Source organism: Podarcis gaigeae (assembly GCF_964106915.1).
Source record: "Podarcis gaigeae genome assembly, chromosome: 17".
NCBI lineage: Eukaryota > Metazoa > Chordata > Lepidosauria > Squamata > Lacertidae > Podarcis > Podarcis gaigeae.
Genome location: NC_139694.1, coordinates 26,477,859 through 26,501,078, shown reverse-complemented (window position 1 = coordinate 26,501,078; position 23,220 = coordinate 26,477,859). Strand labels below are relative to the sequence as shown.

The 23,220-nt window shown below is 42.7% G+C and overlaps 1 protein-coding gene across 3 annotated transcripts in view; it reads right to left on the bottom strand.

The window, feature by feature from the left end:
* Positions 1 to 2,288: 2,288 nt before the first annotated feature.
* CNTLN (centlein) overlaps positions 2,289 to 23,220 on the bottom strand; it is a 174,041-nt gene continuing 153,109 nt past the window's right edge. For 2 of the 3 annotated variants that reach the window (XM_083718417.1, XM_083718416.1), the window contains 3 exons: positions 15,666 to 15,860; positions 14,014 to 14,091; positions 2,289 to 3,379 (listed from right to left, as the gene is read on the bottom strand). In XM_083718417.1, the coding sequence (XP_083574543.1) occupies positions 3,278 to 3,379; positions 14,014 to 14,091; positions 15,666 to 15,860 (375 nt within the window). In that variant the 3' untranslated portion in view covers positions 2,289 to 3,277. Of the gene's footprint in view, positions 3,380 to 5,672; positions 5,898 to 14,013; positions 14,092 to 15,665; positions 15,861 to 23,220 lie in introns of all 3 variants that reach the window. The other variant, XR_014559314.1, reaches the window with a different exon arrangement.

Genomic DNA, 23,220 nt, shown 5'->3' with positions numbered 1-23,220 from the left:
CCAGGAGGTCGGCGGTTCGAATCACCGCGACGGGGTGAGCTCCCGTTGCTCAATCCCTGCTCCTGCCAACCTAGCAGTTTGAAAGCACGTCAAAGTGCAAGTAGATAAATAGGTGCAAGTAGATAAATTTTCCAGCGGGAAAGTAAATGGCATTTCCGTGCGCTGCTCTGGTTCGCCAGAAGCGGCTTAGTCATGCTGGCCACATGACCCGGAAGCTGTACGTCGGCTCCCTCGGACAATAAAGCGAGATGAGCGCCGCAACCCCAGAGTCGGCCACGACTCGACCTAATGGTCAGGGGTTCCTTTACCTTTACAGTGCATTGCAGTTTCTACAACTGGCAGAAAAACCATTAAATGGCTCACCAAGACCCTTAGCAATTTTCAAGTAGTTCACGGGGTAAGGAAAAGTTGGGGTGGCACCGTTCTAGAGTTTTAAATCAATGATTGTAATCCTTCTAACGGCTGGTCTACATGTTCAGCTAAATTATGTGGCGTGCCCGTTTCAGACTGCTTACCAGCTCATGGAAAAGCCTAGGCCAATTATTTGTTTCCAGTGTGCCAGCTGGAATCTATGCGCAGGATTCAGATATGCAATCCCCCACTTCAGTGTAACAAGATTTTACTGAACATGCAGCTCAACTCTTAGACCCAACAGCAGATTTACAGTCCTCCTTTATAGAAGAGGTTGGGGGGGGGTTACAGCTGTTCATCTTGAATGTCTCGATGGGTCTCCTTTTTTTCTCCATACTTTGTCAAAGTATGTCAGGAGGGAAGCAAACTTTTTTGGCCCAGAATTTATAATAATCCAAAGACAATATTTTCCCGCACTTTGTGGAGGAGCCTAGAATCAATCCGAAAACAGGATCAATTGGGAAAAATTTATAAGCAATGAGGAGGAAGGGGAGGAAAGTAAATCAGAGGATTGGTCTGCATTCTAGGTGAGGCCATCATTCAGGTGTGGAAATAATGAGAGGCGATGCACAAAGTACCTGTAAAAATGCAGCTTGCTCCAAAGTTATTTCAGCCGCTCAACAAAAATATTGGAGACAACCGGAAATGTGAAAAGTGGTGGGTTGGGGTGAGGAAATGTTGATTTATTTATTTTTACAAGCAAGTGTAGATAGATGTTTGTACTAGTTCTAGCTTTATGGGAAAGTTGTGATTGGGTATGATCAGAGAATTTCCCATCATGCTATTCTTATACTCTTTTTACTGAATAAACTTAATTAAATAGCAGGTGTGATAACACATTAAACCGTCTGAAGGGTGTGCAGGTATTTCACATCAGTTCAGGATTCGTGGCTTACAGGGTTAACTTCAGATAAGCTTAAGCACTCAAAGCATATGTCTGCTCAATTTTCTACGCCACAACAAATAAGATCCAAAAAAATTATGCAGTGCTGAACAGCATTTATGGTTACGAAATTCAGTCTCTCTTTTTAAACCAGACAATAAAATTCATCTGTAGAAATAGAATCGCGTATGCAGCTGTTTATAAGTGTTCTGATGTTGTTCTAATTAAATAATTGAATGGGTGGCCCCATTCTTCCGTGCCAAACTCCTTGAAGAAAATACCAAGTGTTAAACCTGGAACTTCCGTTGACCAACCAACCAATAAGGCACACCACTGTTTCATTTCCTTGAGCATATCTTCAAAGGCATTTTAAAAGAAAATACTTTATATGGAAGACTAGAACAAGTTGTCAAGCAGTCTCCAGAATCTTGTTCACACAGAAGCAATTTACCAGTAGCTGAATATTTTGTCTGTGCTCTAAGAATGTACCTTTGTTCTAAAGGGATCGTCTTCTTTAGGAAATAATCGAACGGGTCTTTAAATATTATTGTAGTTGTGTGGGAGGCATTTTTTCTTGACCCAGCCACGGGTGTGCTATTGATGGCATGGGTCTCTAACATGGAATTTATTTCATGCCATGTGCTCTCCTGTTTCCATGGGAAACAGCTCCCACATAACTAAGAGACCCTTTTAAGCACCTGTCCACAGTTGTAATCCCCTAAATCAGGGGTCGCCAATGTGGTGAGATGCCCCAGCCAGAATGGTCAGTGGTCAGGGAGCTAGAAGTTGTAGCTCAAACCATATGGAGGGTCCCACATTTGCTATCCTTGTCCTAAAGGTGTAAGGTTAATACGTGCTCATCTATGCACCTCTATTTTCAAGCCTATTACTGATAGTTCTATTATTACAAAACGTTACTACAGCTATGTGTGTGAGAGAGACAGAGGGACGGAGAAACGAAGAGAAACATAATTTTTCAGGGATTTCCTAGATAAAAAGTTCAACTCAAAATCATTTATTCAAACAAAATGTTTCTTAAATACAATTAAATACATTGCACACTTAATGCACTCTTTCACAGTAAAAAAAAAAAAAACAAACAAACAATAGGAAGCACATGTTTGCTGAATGGTCCCTAAAAATGCTTCATTAAACATGCCTTGTATTTTTTTTTGTTGTTGTTTCACATAAAAAGAGAATTTAGAAGCTGTCTATTAGGTTAGTCATAATCGAGGGTTTTCAAAGGACACTCACTTCAGTTTTAATGAATTCTATTAAAATTTGCACTCCTGCTTTTCTGAATGTATGGCACAGTTGCCTAGGGGGTTTCCTGTGCACACACCATTCAAATGATCAGGAGCTGTGCAAGAAAAGAACCTGCTCAAGTTCCTAATGGATTGTGCTTGGCAATGCCGGTCGTGTGATGCAGCCTCTACCACTTTTGGACTACAACTCCAGGCATGTTTGCTGGGAACTGCTCTTAAGACGACCTCTGCAACTGCATCTTGCTTTATCCAGACTTTCTACTGGCAAAATAAATTTAAATTTTAATTGCTTGAAGGCAATCTCTCTGCAAAATGCTTACACTATTTCCATTGGACTTGGGAGCATAACCAGTGTCAAATGGCTCTGCAGCTAATGCTTAGAAATGTGTTTGTGTAGAAGGTGGCTAGCAAAGAAGAAGGGAGATCCACAGCCAAATCTTACGCCTGTTTACTTAGAAGACTCATTGACGGCAAGGTTGCCAATGGCTGCTTCACACTTAATGAGAAGAGGTACGTTTGCTATGTCTACATTGGTGGGTATCTTTCCTTTTTCATATTTGCTGTACTTTTTTGCGAATGCAGCAAATGCACCTGCTGCGACAGATTGGGAACTGGTCGTTAGTATGAGCCCAAATCGGGAGTGGAGTCAAAGTGCAAAACCAAAAACAGGAGGGAGAAGAGTCCCCTTTCTCTCTTTCAAGATTCTGTTCAGCAACACCTAGGTCATTTGTTTCACAAGAGAACTGTATTCTTCCGCCAGTTTTTTCTGCTCATTTAGTTTTTCCAGCACTGCATCCATTAAATACGAAGCAAAAGGAAACTGAAAGAGAAGCAGAGTAAGAAAAATGATCAGCGAAGCCTATATTTTTCTTCAGCTAAAAAACATTTACTAAGTGTTCTGAAGCCATTAGATTTCACTTAGTTCTGACACTGGCACACTTGCCCACGTCCGTTCTCTCCTAAAACGGATCCTCCTGATTAGTGTGTGTAACTGTTCCTTATCATAAAAATGATAAAAGAGCAGAATAAAATGAAAAAAGATAAACGCCTTATTGAACAATTCATGGTTTACTGACCATGTTAATGATGTAATCTGCAATACCAGCAGCTCTGTCATTTATCTTCAATCAGCTGATCAATATGAGGTTACAGTCATCTCTGGGGCACTTATAAGTAGACGCAGCACTGCATGCTGACTGCTCTCAGGAGAGGGAGAGAGGGAGCTATCAATACAGCTCCTCGGGCCGGAGGCAAATGCTTTCAGAGGCATCCAGTGAAACTTTGGGGACTAAATGCAGGGGGGGAAAATCCCTTCACAGATCAGGATTCTATTGGGAAACATAAGCATAAAGAAAACTTTGGGGTGGGCGCAGGACAAGCTTGCACTGACTTTATTTATACTTTACGGTCAAAGTTAGAAAAACGACATTATTCACAGGATGGCTTAATTCTCAAGAAAGCCTTCGTCACATGGCAAGTCAGCAGTCTTTGTGTCCTTAGAGCAGTGGTGTCCAAACTTTTTTCAAAGAGGGCCAGGTCTGATGAAGGGCCGTGAGGGCCAAACCAAAGGGCCAACCAAAGTTGTTAACCTTTTTTAGGATTGAAGAAGTTGTTGAGCTTTTTTTAGGATTTTACTCCAGAGTTGTTGAGCTTTGTTTAAGGTTGAAGTTGTTGAGGTATTTTTAGGATTTTGCCCCAAGAGATAAACTGCCACAGGGGCCAGATTAAACAGACTGGCAAGCCGGATTAGGCACCCAAAAAGGTCTTTAGACATGGCTGCCTTAGAGCAACAGTTCACAGCGGAAAGGAAATGTTTTTCACCATGTGAATGGGTTGCTTGTGAGCATCTAAATCTACACCAATTCTGTGAGCTCATCATGATGTTGAGAAGGAAGAAAGTGATTTCCCCAGCAGGCCACGCAACAGGTGTGAAATCTTGTGCTAAGTCTGGGAAAAAAGCCTTTCAGTTGCAGAAGGACTTCTGAGGATCCAACCTTTTCTGGCCCCAAAGGTTATGAACCTCAACAAAGTGGGCCAGGTTTCTGGTAAGAGCTAGAAACGGTAACTAGCAAATATGGCAAAAGTGACACCAGGGGCTGGATTTGAAATGCTCAAGCATGAGCCTAGGTCAAGGTAGATGCAGCATGTAATGACAGATGGACATATCAAGCATATTAAGTCATTTTGTTGAGAAGGTTGGGTTTGGTCGACAGATAACACTCAGCAGTTAGTACTGTTCAACAAACAGAAGCACTAGCAGAAGACTTCACTCAACACAGCATCTTCTTGAGATGTTTTGCAAGTCCTTGTGCAACACTTTGTACCAGCAGACGCTGCGGAAAATATTTCACAATGTCTTGTGCTAACAGAAGCACTCCACTGAATTTCACTTCTTTTTCACAAAGGTTTTGTGCTAAGTCAGAGGAAGTCTTTTCATTTGCAGATGAGGGCTTCTGCTTGCACCTGTGGAACCAACCCATGGTACCTGAAGATTGCTACCTCAACAAAATAGGCTAGGTTGGCAAAGGGGTTTGCTTAGAAATCCCTAGAGATGCAGAGGTATTCCCACACTGGGGGGTTTAAGACCTTTCCTTCGCTGCAGGCCACACATCCAAATGGACCAATATCAGAAATAAGGATATGCGAGTTTGTTTGTTTTTTTAAAGAAGTTTTCTTCTCCAGTTAAGTATTCATAGATGAATTAAGAACAAGAAAAAGTTGTATGTGGGGACATAAGCAAATGACTAACTCAAACCATCACAGATGAGAAAAATAAACTAATACAGAGAAAAAAACATCAACATGTGTGCAGTTTATACACTGGCATTAAGGTTTCTTGTGCCAAAGAATACTGAGCCAGTGGGAATCGTGGAATGCAGTTCACATGTGACTTTGTAAATATCATTTCCCTACGTTATGCTTTCCCCCTCTTCATGTAGTTATGTATAGGGTAACCGCCATCCTTTCAATTCTTCAAAGTTTCTCAGACCTGTCTGTCACCACCCAGACCACATTTGCTTTTGAGGCATCTTTATTTTTTCCTAATAGCACTCCCCTTTAGATGAATGGATTACTTTACCACTGTCTTGGGCTCATATCATTCTATATTTTACCTGCTGTTCACTACATTCCAAGGCTCCTTTGTCACTGTAAAATGATTTTTAAGGAGGTGTTTCTATCTTAATCATTCAGTGCAATCAAGGATAAGAGAGCTTGAAATGTTGCAGATGTCTTGCACATTTATCAGCTTCTGGGAATGTGTCCATGTTCTTATCTGGCTCTCTTTATAGACATACATTCCGCACTGCATCTTTGCAGGCTTCATCTTCAGTGGAAGCCTGCCAGATTTTTATTAATGGGTTAGTAAATATACAGATTTCCTCTGTGTGTTCATAATTCCTGAACAAAAAGAGCTCACCCTACAGAATCCTATCAATGGGGCCCAAATGTTTACTCTATCTCATAGGAAGCTACATTATACTGAGTCATAGTACAAGCCCTTTTAGCTCAGTATCAGAGGCACCAGGTTGCCCCCAAGATTGGGGGTGGGGTGGGGTTTCCAGTATGTGTGACATCACATGTATGACCCGCATGCCTTGGGAACGGCTCAGGAGGCTGGAGGAGCCAGCCAATGAACCTGCATTGTGCATGTCACATCACACACACACAACATACACGGGGGCACCTGGAGATTGTGGGGGCCTGGCCCCTTCAAACAAATATTGAGGGGGCCTAGGTGCCTTTGGCCCCCTAGAGTTGGCATGCCTGCTTCGTATGCATAGTGTAGGGGAAGCAGGCCATGAATAAAAACCAGGCCATAACTTTATTGATTAGGGTCAAATGTGTTTGGTGTGGGCACTGGGCATGTATCCAATGACCAACCAGCTCAGGTGCAAATTGATTGACAGCTGGGGTTGACAAATATTAGGGGTCCCCCACAGTGCTTCTGGTGGAACCCCAATCAGTCAGTGGCCTAGCAGCCTCCAAACATCACCCTACCTGCATATATGATTTTTTTAATTGACAAGAGTTACAGATTATCCTGCCTGCAAGCTTGCCATCTAAGATATGGGGCACGGAAGGCAAGAGCCACCAATTCAGGTTGCATAAATCAAAGAGATATGGCTCTTAAACAGCTGTTTGAATGGAAGGACCAGGCTGAATGTTGGTGGGCCCAGAGTTCATATATTTTATGACTTAGGCCTGGTCTCTACCCAGGGCATTTACAATGAAGGAATAAAAATGTGTATTCCTGTGGCAGGGAGTGACAAATTTGATAAGATGCAGCCAATGTTCCTGCAGCCAATCGGAAGCCGTGGAAGCACCGTCCGACGTTTGGGTTCCAAAGAACGTTCACAAACCAGAACACTCACTTCCGGGTTTGGAGCGTTCAGGAGTCAAAACATTCGACTAACAAGGCGTTCAGAATCCAAGGTACAACTGTATATATATTCACCCTCTCCACCTACCATAATCAAACACACACTTCTTTGGTTGAGGTGACAGAATGTAAAGATTAGGCCTCTCACTCTGGTCCTTTGCTGCCCCCACTTCCCCTGCAGTTTGCCCACTTTAAGATGTTTGACAGATTAATTTGATGCAGGACGGGTTGATTTAGAGTCCGCTAGCTTTGGCAAAGAATAGTTTTCAGAGTTTCCCATTTGAATTAAAATTTTAAGTCAGTACAGTGGTACCTCAGGTTACAGACGCTTCAGGTTATAGACGCTTCTGGTTATAGACTCCGCTAACCCAGAAATTGTACCTCGGGTTAAGAACTTTGCTTCAGGGTGAGAACAAAAATCGTGTGGTGGCAGCGGGAGTCCCCATTAGCTAAAGTGGTACCTCAGGTTAAGAACAGTTTCAGGTTAAGAACGGACCTCCGGAACGAATTAAGTTCTTAACCTGAAAGGAAATACCCCTTTTCTATACAGTTGCATGGCCTGACAGGGTCTGTCAAGGTGTTATGCATATCTCCGCTGGGATACCTTGTGCCTCACACTGCAACCTGTTTATTCAGCTAATTTTGTGTGCTGCAATGTTCAGTTGCTTTTCATAAGCCACATCACTGCAGAGCTCATCTTACCTTATTGAAAAGACAACCCCAAGCAACAGAAAACAGTTTTACCAAAGTTTATAATCGCTATGAAGGGAACAGCGGTTGCGTTGTGTGCTGGGTGATGCCGATTCTTCACAAGCCGCCTATTGTATAGATTTCAGCTGCCTTTAATGTAAGGATACTAGAAGCTTTGCTCTCTGAGGGTTTCAAGAGAGCAAGGCCTCGTGAGAGAGGAGGCAGACATCAGAGAAGTAACTCTGCTAGCAAATGTCTCCAGGGACAGGGAAGTCCCGTGAAACAGCTCAAAGGGCAGCTACAACTAAGGTACAACTAGGGGGCAATTTTTAATTTAACTGGCCCCTCCCAATCTGTGTTTTGTTTTGCTTAAATTAAGCATTGGTGGTAGTAAGAAAAATGGCAGGTTTGGTACATGATAAAAAGACTCGTATGACCCATTTCCAAGGGTCATAGATTACAGTAAGCAAAGAAAGAAAAACGGAAGATTCATATGAAGTGGTCCTTAAAGATCCAGCAATGTTTGGTGTCTGATAAGACACTGCACTATGCTATGGATTTCCCATTTGTTATCCTTCTGCCTGCAAGGCGGGGGGGGGGGGGGGACAGCGAACAGAAAGGAAAGAGTCACACAGGGAGTGCCACCATGTTTGTGCAAAGCAACAGGGTGACTATGGGTATTACTGATATGTATGTATTTTCGTAAAATGTATATACTACTTGATTGTAGAAACACCCCCCCAAAAAATTTCTTGCCACAGATCTGCCCTGCCTCACTTTGCCTCCACCCTGCCCCTGACTTGGCAGAAGGAAGGGTTGACATTTGGTCCTCTTAACACACACAAAGAGCCTCTTAATTAGAGTGACGGCATTTTAGGGAAAGCAAGAATTTTGGTCAGCCCTTTAACAGGTGACCTTTAGCTTCTGCTGCAAGGTAAGTTCTGCAGCACTGAAGCAAGGGGAAAGGGCTTAAGCAGTGGACCATCTGTGATTTGGCTGCTGTGTCCTGGCTCCTGCATCTCAGCCAGGCATTATATTGCCAAACCCAAATATTTATTTACAAGTCAGCCTTGCAAATATCAATGGTTTAAATAGAAGCCGGGTTCTTTCATTAGGTTCTCATCCTCAGCACACAGTGCTATATTACACACACACACACCCTGCTGCCCCCAAAGTGTCTCTTCGAGAACAAGGATTTAGAAACACATATTTTCACTTTTTAAAGGACAGAAGTGTGACTATATAAAGGGTTACTTTGATTATGGATAACTGGAGAAATGTACATTGGATATTGTATATACGTAGGTATGCCACGTAATAGATCTCCTAACCAAGTCTTTCTCCATAAACTCTGTGTGCATCTGTGCCATGGGAGGTCATTGATTACTCTCCATTCCATGAGCTTTAAGAAATGTTATGCATTGGAGGGACCCATTCATTTTTTCTTTCCTTCCCCAAGGCTTTCTGAACTACATGGATATGTGTTTCCATTCCAGCTTGAAATTATAAAAACGATGTAACTTTAAGAATTGGTTCCCGTTTGCTTTCCCCCCTCTTCCTATTTTCCTTTTGCGTCATATCCTTCAGTTCATAAGCCTTTTTGGCTGGCTTCTTTTGACTGTAGGTAAGCCGCTCTTGGAGACTTTTCAACAGAAGAGCAGGGCAGAAAGCCATTAAACCAGGGATGCAGAACTTTTCTCCAGCCAGATGTTGATGAAGGCCAACTCCCATCAGCACCGGTGAGCAGGACCAATGGCAAGGATGATGGGGTTTGCAGTTCACCAACATCAGGAGGACCAAAGGCATTGTAAGTGAACCATAGATACTTTGGTGACGAAAGGCGCAGCCCTTACTGAAGGTCCAGTAGGAGGCTATAGGATTCTGCGGAAGCCCTGCTACACTGGTGGAAAGCAAGAAGCACCATTGCCGCGACACTCCAGATATGCCAGTGAAATGTGGAGCCAGCCAAGGGAATGGCAGTAGAAGTGCTGTTGTTGGCTAAGCCACTGGGGCTGAGGATGCTGTGAAGTTATCTTGCATTCAGTGCACATGGGGATAAGAGGCATGTGTGTGTGTCCCAATGCATGGATGTCATGTGCTGATGCTGGCAGAGTCCCTGATTGAAGGCTTATGGCAATATTTCCGGGGACGTTGTGGGTGCCTCTGCTGTGTTTATTCCACTGTCATATGTTACGGTTGCGTTTCTTCAACCTCATACGAAGGTCCATGCTTCCTCTCCTCTCCCGGGCGAAACATGGTAGCCATTCCACTAGCATATGTCGCCCCTGCACCCCCAACACGGGTAATGCGAGGATAGGATTGCTCCGTAAAAAGACTCTAATAGCCCATTAGGTGAAACAAGAGCTTGCTGGAAGCTTTCTCTCCACTCTAACTGTAATCTCACTCATATGGGCCAGGGGTGGGTGGGGAGGTCACTTTATGCAGATATATTTGTTCAGCAACTGCCCAGAGATATTATATTTGTTAATCAGCAACATTATTGATGATTTCCTTAGGCAGAAAAGATCCCGTCCCCTCTAGGTATCAGCAATACAGGAAACACAGGTGGAGATGCAACATCTACGAGGTGTGCCCCGGTTTACGACTCCTCTCTGGGGGAATCTTTAAATGACAATAAAGAACAACCAGTCCTCACCATGAAACTGCTCCCTCCCAAATTCTAATGTAGTACTAAAACGGTGCATGTCAGCAATAAAAATAAAACGTCTATGACATTTTAAATGTTATCATACTGTCACAGTGGAATAAAATTAGTTTGAAAAATGATCCAAAGGGATGTGATGCTGTTCATTTATGTATAACAGCAACAGCAGCAGTTTCCCTGTGTTCATAAAGGTTTCTCCATTAAATTTACCTCCAGTCAATAATTAGGAGTCCACAAATAAACCTAGGCAATTAAATCAATACTGTTGGGCAATTATGTTCTAGAGGCCAGGCTCAATGGCACAAGAAGACACTATATCAAACTTCGGTATTAAGTGATCTCATGTACTTTGCTGCAAGACATTCTGCGAGGGGGTGGGGAGGAAGTGGGGGTGGGGGAGGTGGCCCAGCAGATCACAAAACGGACGTAAACATCTTGGATGGGAAACGCAAATGACACAAGAGGGCGCTAACTTTTTTCCAAGCTTATTGGCCTCCACAGAACAGGCAGGAGTTTTCATGTCAGCCTGGCCTTGTCTGCAGGACGTGCTGCCCTTCGTGTTCCACAAAACTGGGTGGGTGCCTGCGGTACTGGTCCGCTGAGAGAAGGGGTATTCGATATCTTCCATGTGCAACTGCAACATATGATACTACCCTCTCTTTCCCAGGTATATGCCAAAAAGGCAGCTATCTGGCTTAGGCTTGTGAAGTTTTGTTGTGATTGAGGGCTGCCTTCCATTTTCTTCCATCGTCAATGCTTCCATGTAGGACAACTGTGCTCATCACATGTCCACTGGCATGCTTAAGGAACAAACGTATGTTCGTTTTGGTATTTCTACACATGCTGGGAAGCCATGGCAGAATGATAGAACAAGGACCATTGTAAATCCACAGTCAACTTTTGGAGCCCGTAGCTGGAGTTGGAAGCCGCTTCCTTTCTTCAGCAACTGAGTTCCATGTGCTTCCCACTTGGTGGTGGTGAGAAATGAGCAGAAGTATGATCTGAATCATCCCCAAAGGCTGCAATTCTCAACACACTTACGTGGGAGTAAGCTCTAAACTCAATGGGGCTTGCTTCCAAAGAAAAAGCATTATGCTATAAATGACATGAAGTCCCACTGGATTCAGGAAAGATCCTGCCTTTCCAAAATACGTGGATTCCAGCCAGCAACCTAAAACTTTGCCTAAGTTATGCACTAATGGCCAGGTGAGAAGTTAAAAGGAGGATACAGAAAACAGTTTTTTGGTATTTGATCTTTCTATCGTATAGACTGGCAGAGGTGTAGTTCTGGCGACCTTTTAACTATGGTTAAGAGTTTTTGAGACTACCACCTTCCCTCTTTTGTCTTCCCCAGATATTGTGTTACGTCAGCATTACTGTTAACCAGAGTCCCTGCTTAACTACAGGTTGAAGCCAGTTTCAGAAACTGCCTAGGACAGAAGCCTGCTTAGCGTTGATAATGACAAACGTCAGTGACAGTAACACTTAGCCAGGGCTAAGGTGGTCAGAGGAAGGATGGCAGAATTTGTGCCACGAAGGAAGAAAGGGAGCAATGAGCAAAAGGGGAAGTATAGAGTGAGTTCTCAATTGTTTCATCAGCTCCCAGTCTCTTAACCACAGTTAATGTATCACCAGAATTACATAGGCACCAACCCCATAAAACGGTTGCCTGATTCACACTTCCTATTGACTGGATATTTGCATTTCTGGGATTTTTGGGCAATGAAAGTATTGGCGCTCCTTTCACCTTTTGATAATAAATTAAATACCAGCCAGTCAATAAATATCAGCCATCACTGTAACACTGGATTTTAAGTTTTGGTCTCATTTATGGTGAAAATGTTTGCTGCTTTTAACTGGGTGCACAGACTGAAAGCTATTTCCACAAATCTCCCCAACTGGTTTAAACACCCCCCTTTTCACCTTCTGAAGAGAAATTGCATGTGCATTTTACGACATTTGTGCAATAAATACTGTGGCACATCTGTCATAAATAGACTCTTCTCTTCATAGGACAGTTTCTCCCTGGATTAGGGAGACACATTAGCAGAACTGGGAGGATAAATATACTACACAGGAAAGAAGTTTCAAAACCCAGTTTATGTTGTCAGCCATCTTGAAACAAAAGCTGGCTATGACTAGAAAAGCAGGGCTCTCACCTGCCAATAAGCTGCCCTTGATCACTTACAAGAGGGGAGCATCCCAGCAGACTTGTGTGTGTATTAAAAAAAAAAAGACTTGAAAGAGAAGAAAAAGTATCACACAGGTCACAGCGGCAGTCTCAATGGACCCCTCAGGGATTTCAACTAGTCTCAGCCTTGTCATCCTCTATGCAGCCTTCCACTCTGCCCAGAAAATGTCGATAAGAAAATGTTTGAGGGGCCTCTGGTGGAAATTTTTTCATTCTTTCTGCATTGACAGGATGCCAAATCAATATTTACTTCCCACTAACAAGCTGCTTGAGGTCTCAGTAGAAAATATTGTAGAGAATGCGGGAAGACACGGTAATAAACAGCTGTCTGGCTGTGAGGAAAACATGAATTGACTGGAAACAGGTCCATAGTAAAAGGTCACAGAAACCCATGAACTCCTCAGGTGTCCATATCAACTACTAACTTTAAAGGCACATGATAAAAAAAATCTCCTTTTCCTAAGACGTATGAGGGAACAGATCCTTTTCTCTCCACCATGGATATAGATAGACTCAATAATTTAATTAATATGTTTGCCGAGATGTAGGCTTGTCTCCCTAGATGTTCTATTTTCCATACGTATCATTAGCTCAAACAAATATGGTGTTAACCTTTCCTCCATCTCATGCGAAGTCTCAAAAGCTTAAGAGAAAAGGATGTTTAGGAAACACCCTTACAAATTTTCAATAATTTTTTTTTTTGGGGTAAAAAGATACTGAAATGCACTTTAATTAAATCTGTACTTGAACCTCTCAGACTTAGGTGAACTCTGCCTAAGGTATTCAACTTCCCTTCTTTCCCCAAAACGTAAGCAGGAATGGTTCACTTGGGGCTGAGTTTAGCTAGGGTTGACATTTTCTTCCAGCCCCTCCGCCTGTCTTCCTTTGCCGTATTGAGCAAGTGGCTTCTCACCTTGCAGGTGCCACTAGGAGTGGGGAGCAAGGTGACATCACAGGAGGCCAGGTGAGATGTGCACTGATCACCGCTTTTGGCTTGGCCAATGTAGCTTCCCACTGGAAAATAGGAAATCCCAATAGGGGCCTCCACCTGGCATCATTATTATCAATTATTTCTCTGTAGGAAGGGCTCCCGATAGGCGAGTGAGAAGCAGAGCTTTTGGACCAGCCAGCCATTTCCTCGGAAGAGAAGCACTCTGTTTCTTACTCAGATAACGGGCTCCTCTCCTACCAGGAATTGGGAAATCACTCCAGATCTTCCATGCAAATAGCCTTTGAAGAAGTTCTCCTTTTTCAATGGGAAGGATCCCCATAAATACAAGGAGGAGGTAAATGAGACTCTTTGGCCTTCTTCACACTGGGAACTGAACTCTCCCCATCTTAGCTGCAAAAGTGGGTGATAACAAGAGTGTTCTCCCCCATAGCTGAGGAGGTCAGCAAGTGTAGCACATATTTTCTGGACAATATTGTGTAAAAACAGCATCTTTCCAGTGGATAAGCAACTGCATGCCATGAAATAAACAAATTATAGCCAAGGTTATACTTGATGATATAGCAAAAACCAAGCACCTGTCCTTCAAGAAGCTTCTGTAAGTAGCCCATCCATTCTTTGTCGCTTTCATATTCCATTTTCATCTGTTGTGTTTCCTAAAAACACACACCAAAATAAATAAATATTGATGCACAACAATTCCTCTATTACAGGGTGCAGAAGTTGAGGCCTGCCACCCCTTGTCAGCCAGATCACCCTGTCTACTAGCAGCAACATTTAAAGGGATATAAGAAGTAGAGAAAGAAGACTTTTCTGTCCCAGGCAATATCGAGCAGGGCTTTCTTCAATGCAGTCCCAATCCTCAGTACAGCTCCACTGTGTTGTTAACTTGGATGTCAGGTCTGTGGCTTCTCAAGGCACAAATGGTGGACCTCCACAGCTGATGAGTCAGTGGTTACAGAACTTCTATCACAAAACATGTGGCTTTTGGAGCTTAGCATGGGGGATGCATTTGAGGGACAACTCCAAACTCCCCAAGGATCTGTGGAATAAGTTCTTTTAAACCTTGCCCATTTATTCATGAGCAGTTCGCCCTTCCCAATAGATTTAGCCTACATCCCAAAAATACTGAAATACTGTTTCTGGGGGAGATGGACGGGTAGGTGGGGGGGGGCTCCCTGGTCCTGAATGGGATGACTGTGCCCCTAAAGGACCAGGTGTGCAGCCTGGGGGGTCATTTTGGACTCAATTCTGTCCAAGGAGGCAAAGATCAATTCTGTGTCTGGAGTGCCATACTTACTACTGGGGGAATAGTTTATTTGGAATTGGAGGGTATGAAATATGTTGCATTTAAATTGTCACTCATTTCTGAGCAGTGGCAGGCAAGAAAAAACTAGGGAAGGCCCAGAGCACAGTGATCAAGAAAACATGCAGAAGGGCCCAAATTGAGGCTACAATCCATTACTGGAAGTAAATTGCATGCAAAGACAGGTTCGAGCAGATGAAAACAATAGTGGGTCCAATGACCAAGAAGGCAGTTTCTGCATGTGCTGTGGAGGGAAATGAGGAGCAGATGGGGTTCCTCAACCTGGAAAACTCTGGTCCTAAACCTCCGCTATGTTCATTCATGAGAAAGGCTTCCAGAAGAAACCCCAATGAAAAATCTGTACCCGCTGTCTTGTGGGACATCTTAGGGAGAAGAAAAGGCTAAAGAATAAACCATATAAACAAGCAATAACCCAATACAGTGGTACCTCGGATTACATACGCTTCATGTTACAGACTCCACTAACCCAGAAATAGTGCTTCAGGTTAAGAACTTTGCTTCAGGATAAGAACAGAAATTGGGCTCCGGCGGCGCAGCGGCAGCAGGAGGCCCTATTAGCTAAAGCAGTGCTTCAGGTTAAGAACATTTTCAGGTTAAGAACGGACCTCCGGAACGAATTAAGTATTTAACCCGAGGTACCACTGTACATACATAGAATCATATAAACTTAGCTAAAGCATTCATGACACACACCCAGTCTAATCTTGTTATTGCATTAATGGAAACTTATGGTGAAGGGTGGGTAAGAAATCAGAAGAGGAAGAAGAAGAGGAAGCGGAGAATAAATTTACAGAGTCTAAGTGACACTGCTACAGCCCACCGAGTTAAATGGAGCTATGCCAATCCACACCAGCAAAAGAGGGGGCTTCCTTTTAGCAAAACCAGGTGTTATTGGTCGCTTACCTCATCATCCTCAACATCAAGTAAATTGTCTAAATCAGTCTTCGAAATATTAAGGATAGATGCTGCCACGTGCTGGGCTCGGTGAACAGATGCTTTGGAAACGCTGTTGCATTTTTTGTTTTCTTGCATTTTTTTACTACATCTGATTCGCGTTCTCATCTCTTTCACACTAGACTGCAACTCTGTGGCCAAACTCTAAGGAAAATGAAATAAAGAAATAAATGATCAGTACATTTCCAGATCACCTTTCAACGTCTTTGGTCTTCATATTGGCACATCACAAATGCTTTAAGGTATGGCTGCAGTTGGGGTAGAAGTCATAATCAAAAGAAAGTAGGCTGCACATGACATATAGGTGTGTAACTGCAGAAGCACACGTGTGTGTAATCGAGAAACACCCCATTTGTTTGGCATATGTATGTTAATAACATCCCTAGAATAGAACAGAGCAGAATTCTGGATTGACTTTAGACAAAGTTTGATGTGCTAAACAAGACAGTTCTACAAATAAACCACCCTATTTATTGTTTTAAAAGAACCTCAACATGAGAAACCACATGAGGTAATTAAGTTAATAATAATAAAACCCTGCCTACAGTCCCCAAAAGCTGCCACAGCTGTTATCCTCTTTTGAATTTGCCTGAATATTAGACCCGTGTTTTGCTCTAGATATTAAACTTTGGTTCCACAACGGGGTTAACGGTGCATACCTACTCATTCAATAGGATGAGTTCAATTGAGTTAGTTAGGATTTACTCCCATTTAAAAAGATTTGCAGCCTAAAACCTGCAATAGCACCTAAGAAAAGATAATGCATCATAAACATGCGCATCAAATTCCAGATGTTGCCTCATTGGAGCAAGCTTCTATTAGTGATAAGATTCATACAGTTGTTCATGAGTAAACAAAAACAACAACAACAACAACATGGAATTTATTTTGAAATAAAGTTAAAAATTCAGGCGACAAAAAGGGAAGAACACATGTAACAAGAAGATCACTGATCATAGTCCTTAGCCATCATTAAATTTTACCACTCCAATACGAAAAACAAAGCAAGATGAAAAAGGGACATGGAAGTCACAAACATATGGACAGCTTCAGACCAAAAAGTATATAGCACACTGGATACAGCCACATCATATGCCTCAACAAGCGCTTTTCAGCATTACATCTCTAGCATCTATCTCTATTAGACTACCTTCTGGTACAGGCATGGCAGATTCCAGTATCTATTCCTTTCCATCTCCAATACCACCATTTCACAGGGAGTCCAGGTCTTCAGCAGCATGCCATCAAGGAAGTCCAGCTGAGCAATCAGGAGTCCACTGGATTTCATTAAGACTCCAGGGATGCAACCCCCTTGCCAGTGACACTCCAAATCCCACCAGGGAATGGTCCACCCTGACAATGGGCTTATTACAATCCACTGACCAACAAACCAGTGACCAACAGATCCTTGGTTTGTAACAAAGACCAGGTCAAGGTTGTGTCTCGTCATATGAATTGGGTCCTTCATAAGCTGAGACAGGCCCAATACCAGAAACAAACCCTCAAAACCAGTCCAGAGTAGATTGGCTTCCTGGTGAGAGTAATATGTTATTTCATACCCTCCAACCCTTCTCTGATGAAAATAGGGACTACTTCTTCTTTTTCTTCTTCTTCTTCTACCCCACCAATCTGACTGGATTGCCCCAGCCACTCTGGGCAGCTTCCAACATATATAAAAGCATAATAAAACATTAAGCATTTAAAAAATCCTTCCCTATACATGAGTGCCTTCAGATGTCTTCTTAAGGATGTATACCAGTAGTTACTTATTGCCTTGGCTTGGGGGCCGCATAACTCCATATCCTCCAACATTTCTCCGATGAAAATAGGGACGTCCTAAGGAAAAGTGGGACTTTCCAGGATCAAATCAGAAACCAGAGCAGCTTCCGTAAATCCAGGACTGTCCCTAGGAAATAAGGACACTATTTATTCTTCGGGTAGCACTGTCTGGGATAGAATGAGGGGCAAAGGTATGGTCCCGTTACAATTCACTACATGCTATGGGCCTTCTGGGCCCATCAACACCATCAAGGCTGCACTGCAAACTTCCAGCCTCCAACACTGAAAGTAAGAAATAGAGAGAGGATTTGCCTCCAGGGATAAAGAGATGCATAATGTTGCTTCTGTTGCTAGATCTATAGCACTGGAGGGCAATGCTGCAATCCAGCACATTGATTTCAATTGTTCTTAAGCACCTCTAACTGAATACTGGATTGCAGCCCAAATGGCTAATCAGCAGGCAGGACTTTAATAACTCGTACTCCACTGATGTTTTTGTTTTCCCCTGTGCTGGATTCTCATGGTAACGGTAAAACTATCCCTAGTGTTCCCCGACCATCAGTGCCACAAGGGAAGCATTGCAGTTTTGAATATGTTTTTAATTTTGGTAGCAAATAATTAAATGGCAAAGAGCTTGAAGTTTTTACAATGGAGGCGCACATATGTTTTAGAGGCTCGTGATCTATTTTCCCACTAGAGTACTACAGAAGATAGAATTCCCCCTGTGAAAACTCACCAACCCAATCCTTCTTAAGTAGCTAATAAGTTCAATGCTGAGTATGTAAGGGAATGATCAAACAGTTTCACCAGCAGCACTAGCTCATACTGGTTTGATGGAAAAGAGAGAGAACTACATAAATAACGGCAAATTTCTGCGCAGCTTTAGAGAGATCACACCTGAAATATTCAGTCGGCCTTAAACAGCTGGCATTCAGACATGATCAAAACAAAAGTATTATCTGTCAGCTGAAAGCAATGGCTTAGCATTGGCAGCAAATGAGAGCCAAAGTCTGATTAAAGAACGAGTAAGTGGTTTATGAAAAAGATTTAAGCAGAAAGGTGGAAGAATATGGTAGAATAGAGAAAGGGGAGTCACCACACTCAATAATTCAGTGAACATCCAGCAGTTTCCCACTAATTCAATTGTAAACAGCTCTGAGAATGTGGCTGATATGGAGGGGTATACACTTTCTTGAAATAAATATATAAATAACTGTGCAAGATAGCAGACTACATTTGCTATCTGTGATTTCTTTTTCTTTTTTAAATAAATGTGTCAGTCTCCAACCTCCATCCTAGGTAAAGCTGATGACAATCAATGAGCACAGGAACAGCTTGGTGGCCTTCTGGAGCATAGTTCCAAGCACAGGAGCCAACTGCAGGGGGCCGTGGGTGCTTGGGCACCCACAATAATATAATTGTGAGGGTTGGGCACCCACAAAGTCAAGGAGCAAAGCCAGCAGGTGGCAGTGGCACTGCCTCAGAGAGAGAAGCTGTTCAGCTCTGCCCTGCACAGCTAGCCAGTGAGGCACCATTTCTGGGTTAGGGGCTTAGACGCTGAAACAGAGCCTCTCTGCCTCCAAGTGTGAGCCCCTCTCCACAGAAAAGGGTGCTTCACTGGCTGTGGAGCGTAGGAGGAAGAGGAACGACTGCCGCAAGGCGAACATGCGATATCGCATGCACTACGTGCTGGCATGTGCTTGTCACATCACACGTTCGTGTTACGACAGCGGGAACCCACATTCCTGAGGGCAAGATGGCTCCCCTGGTTCCAAGAGTAGCCATGGCTAAGAAAAACACGACCATCAACATTGCCAGTCGAGTGTCTGCATTGCTACACATGACAGAAAAACAGGCTTATGAGGGGGACTACTAACAGAACCCACAGGATGGAGCACCACTGAAATGCACCATTTCATATTTCAGAGAGTAACCAAGTTCCAAATCTTTGTTCCTGCATGCATTCATGTTTAATGTGTCATAAAGGATGGTGTTCCATTACGTATTGCTCAGAGTAAACCCATTGGCATTAACTGATGCAAATTAGCCATGCTTGTTAATTTCAGTGGGTCTACTCTGAGTAACATTAAGGGGAATACCACTGAAAACATCTGTATTGCCACTCTGGCCATTAGCAGTTGTGCTCTCTACTGCTTTCAAGAGCCAAATGGAAGGTGCCCTTTGAGGCAAGTTTCCTAGTACATTTTCAGACTGGTTGTTCTCTGCTGGATGGTCCAATTTCAACAGAGCACTAGTTGCAAAAAAATAAATAAAAATAAATAATAGCAAGAGCTTTTGACATGCATACACTTAGCACTGTTTATAACAGTAATCACTTTATTTATGGATGCTGTGAGACAGCCAAAAGTAAGATGATAATAATTGTTTGCGGTCTATAATAAGGGAGGGGGTGACACTCACTCTAAATGTCACTCTTGGGATAGAGGGGGAGAAGATGGGAACTCAGCCTGAAGCTGGAAAAACTCAAGAGAACTACACTAATTTTTATTTCCTGCCACACGTAGTAGGTGGTCATTCTACAGACATTTTTTATTATTATTGAAAAGAACCAAACTGGACATTTTAGGGGGAAAACCTCATAGGCACCCATCCATTTGGCTTCATTTCCCAGTGGTTTCATAAAAGAGCCACAGAGAATCACTGGCTATACTGTTAGCCACTAAAATGACTGACCATGCAGATTAAGATAAGATTCAGAATAAGATAAAGATGTGACATGTAGAATATGAGTGGTACACAAAATTTGTAAACTATACAAAGTTAGGATGGTGCTATTTGCTCACTGACCTTAGGATTGACCTTAGGTGCATGAAACAAACAAGGATTAATCAATGAAGTTCTCCACTTGGGTGCCAAATCAGAGTTTGGTGATTGGGAGCGTCCATTGACTCATTACCTCCCATTTCCATGTCTTATGTTTTCGCCAGTCATAGCTTGCCATGACATCTACATTGGCAAAGTAGAATTAGCACAATGTCTTCAAATAATGATTTTGAAACGAGTTTACAAACTTACAATTTGCCAGCTCAGATGTGGCAGCAAAATATGGGTAGCAAAAATCAGGAAGTGGAAGAGGAAACCCAAACACAAGGGAAAGAGGGAAGGAGTGTGAGCCCCAGGGAAGGACCCAGTTGCCAAACCACCATTGATTTGAACCATGGAGTTTAGAACACAGACTAACGGGCTTTTTTGCTCAGTACATTTTCTTCCCTAATAATGTATGTGTACAGAAAAAACGGAATGAATGCCTCCCTTGTACAAAGCATGGAACCACATATAAAATTGATTACAGTATTATGAAGCATGGTTACTGGTGTGCTGAGTAAAGCACTCTAATTTCAAGCCTTTGGTTTATTCAAAACATGTTCTTCAGGGAGGAGTTGTAAACCTATTTGAAACATATCTAAAGAGATTTCTCTAATTCTGAAAATCCATTTCTTATTTCCCTTTACTCATTTCACAATCTGAGATTTGGGTAATCTGAAATCAATAGTTACAAAAGACTACTCCTATGGTAATTTTCTTACTACGTCTTGAGAACAGCTTATTTCTTTGATATTTTTGCAGTTTGTCAGCAGTTCACTATGGGCTGAAGAAGACAAAAGACAGCAGAAAACGAAGATCAGCAAACGAAAAGAGCAAGGCAGTGTTGTGATAAATTCATGGAAAACTAATGGAAATCTCTTCATTTATTTTAACATAGTCTCTTGTCTCGGAGACACTTGTAGGCCTGGATGAAACATCTTTGATTTATTTTTTTGCTCATGCATGCATTGATAAATGAGAGGATATCATTTTGTGGATATAGGGGCATGTTGAGGGTATAGGCTGTATATTTCAATTTCTATTCCCCCCCCCCCCCAAAAAAAAACCTGTAATGAGGATCCCAAAGGGACACCAGGGCTTGAAATTTGAACTCAAACTGAGGCTGGGACCTTAGCCTGAGGCTGTGTACCCTCAGATCTCAGAGTTCTTCTTAAATCCAGAAGAGAAGGTTAGAGGAAAAGAACCCTCTGGTTGGCAGGCAATGTGGAGCCTTTGGTTTGGTCAGGCCTGGTATAAGTACCAGGAACCTACAGTTATGCATTTCACTGGTAAACAAAGCAGTACCTCTCAAACTCTAGAATCTAACTCAAAACCTCTACATTTAGATTTTGAGCATATTTCTACTGTAGTCAGTACCCATGAAACTTTCCTTAAAGCATTTCAGCTCCCAGGAATCTTAAATGTCCTCAAAGACCTAGAAATAAAGGTCACACTTTTACTGACCTTATTTGATATTCTCTCAGAAAATACATTTTGAGCATTAGCTAAAGTCCGCTAACATTTTTGTTCAGCTTTGTCAGTCTGAGCTTTGATCTACTGGCAAATAAGAAATTAAGAACCACTAGTCTTGTTCAGTGCTTGGAGAACAGCACTAAAACTGTTGGTACTGCAAGCAGCGGAGTATCTGTATAGCTATATACTATCCCCCGCCAGGTTACAGATGAATGACAAAGGTTTTGCAATCTTAGTAAGACATAAAACTAAAGACTCAACAAAAATATGTGAAAATAAATAAATAAATAAATAAATAATTTTTAAAAGTTATTTATATCCCACCCTCCCCGGCCAGGGCCGGGCTCTGGGCAGCTAACACCAAATATAAATTACAATAACCCTAATAGAAAAAAAGTTAATTAAAATACGGCTTAAAATGCAGCCTCATTTTAGTAGTAGCCCATAAATCAAGACCATAAAGGGAGGGAACATCAGATATTCACCAGAGCCAGCTATCCATGCTAGCTACATGGGCCAGCAAAAAAGCCAAAGGAAAATTTATATGCCAAAACCCAAATAAGGCGTCAGAGTGAGTCTAAGCCGAAGGCTAGGCGGAACAGCTCTGTCTTGCAGGCCCTGCGGAAAGATGTCAAATCCCGCAGGGCCCTGGTCCTGAGCGTTCCACCAAGTCGGGGCCAGTGCTGAAAAGGCTCTGGCCCTAGTTGAGACCAATCTAACCACCTTGCGACCTGGGACCTCCAAAGTGTTGCTATTTATGGACCTTAAGGTCCTGCATGGGGCATACCAAGAGAGGTGGTCCCGTAGGTACGAGGGTCCTAGGTCGCATAGGGCTTTAAAGGTCCAAACCAGCACCTGACCCTGTACTCCACCGGGAGCCAGTGCAGTTGGTAAAACCTAATCCAGTTTTGCAAATGGTTCTGGGTGCTTTGAACTGAAGCATGCTTAAGCCTGACACTACTCAGTTCCAGAGCTTCAGCAGCATAATATTCAGAAAGATACATGAAAATACTGGGGGGTTTTTTAATGTCTAGGCCGTCTTCCTGAATAATAATAATATTCAGGGTGATTTACAATTTCAAAAAAAACCAGAAAGATGACCAAATCAGCAACAGAACATGCAAGAAGTTCAAGAATTAAAACTGTGGTTTCCCCCCTGGTCTTCCAGGGTTCTTAACTGTGCAGGAAGCTCACCTGGGTAGAGCAGGCTGCAGAAGAGGGGCGTGTGTGTGTGTTGCAGGGACACCAATGGAAAAGTGTGGGAGGAGCCACTGTCCCTAATCTCCCCCTCAAATGTTGGTAATCACAGGGGGGGGATTGAATGACTAGGACTAGAGATCCAATGCTTAATGCTGGTAGTTACCTATATCTTTCTGTCAGGATTAGCATGGGTATGCCCAAAAAACCGTGAAGTAAATAACTAGCG